General features: G+C 66.0%; 1 protein-coding gene across 1 annotated transcript in view; it reads left to right on the plus strand.

Moving 5' to 3' along the window:
- Positions 1-121: 121 nt before the first annotated feature.
- The window catches only part of PSMB3 (proteasome (prosome, macropain) subunit, beta type, 3), a 2,271-nt gene continuing 2,189 nt past the window's right edge, over positions 122-203 (plus strand). The window contains exon 1 of the mRNA XM_010284306.1: positions 122-193. Within this exon, the coding sequence (XP_010282608.1) occupies positions 122-193 (72 nt within the window). The remainder of the gene's footprint in view (positions 194-203) is intronic.

A 203-nucleotide genomic window follows, 5' to 3' on the forward strand; every position in this document is an offset into this window, starting at 1 on the left:
GGGGGTCCCGAGGTGCAGGAGGCCCCTCCAGCCTCACCAAGGCACCGGGGCGGGAGGCGCGCCGCGAACCGCTGCCCGCAGCCCCGGCGGTACCTGCTGTCCTTCTCTTTTCCAGTCTATTATGTCCTATAACGGTGGGGCCGTAATGGCCATGAAGGGGAAGAACTGCGTAGCCATTGCTGCGGACCGGCGGGTTGGGAATC

The sequence above is a fragment of the Phaethon lepturus genome, unplaced genomic scaffold (genome assembly GCF_000687285.1).
Source record: "Phaethon lepturus isolate BGI_N335 unplaced genomic scaffold, ASM68728v1 scaffold44983, whole genome shotgun sequence".
In the NCBI taxonomy this organism is placed as follows: Eukaryota; Metazoa; Chordata; class Aves; order Phaethontiformes; family Phaethontidae; genus Phaethon; species Phaethon lepturus.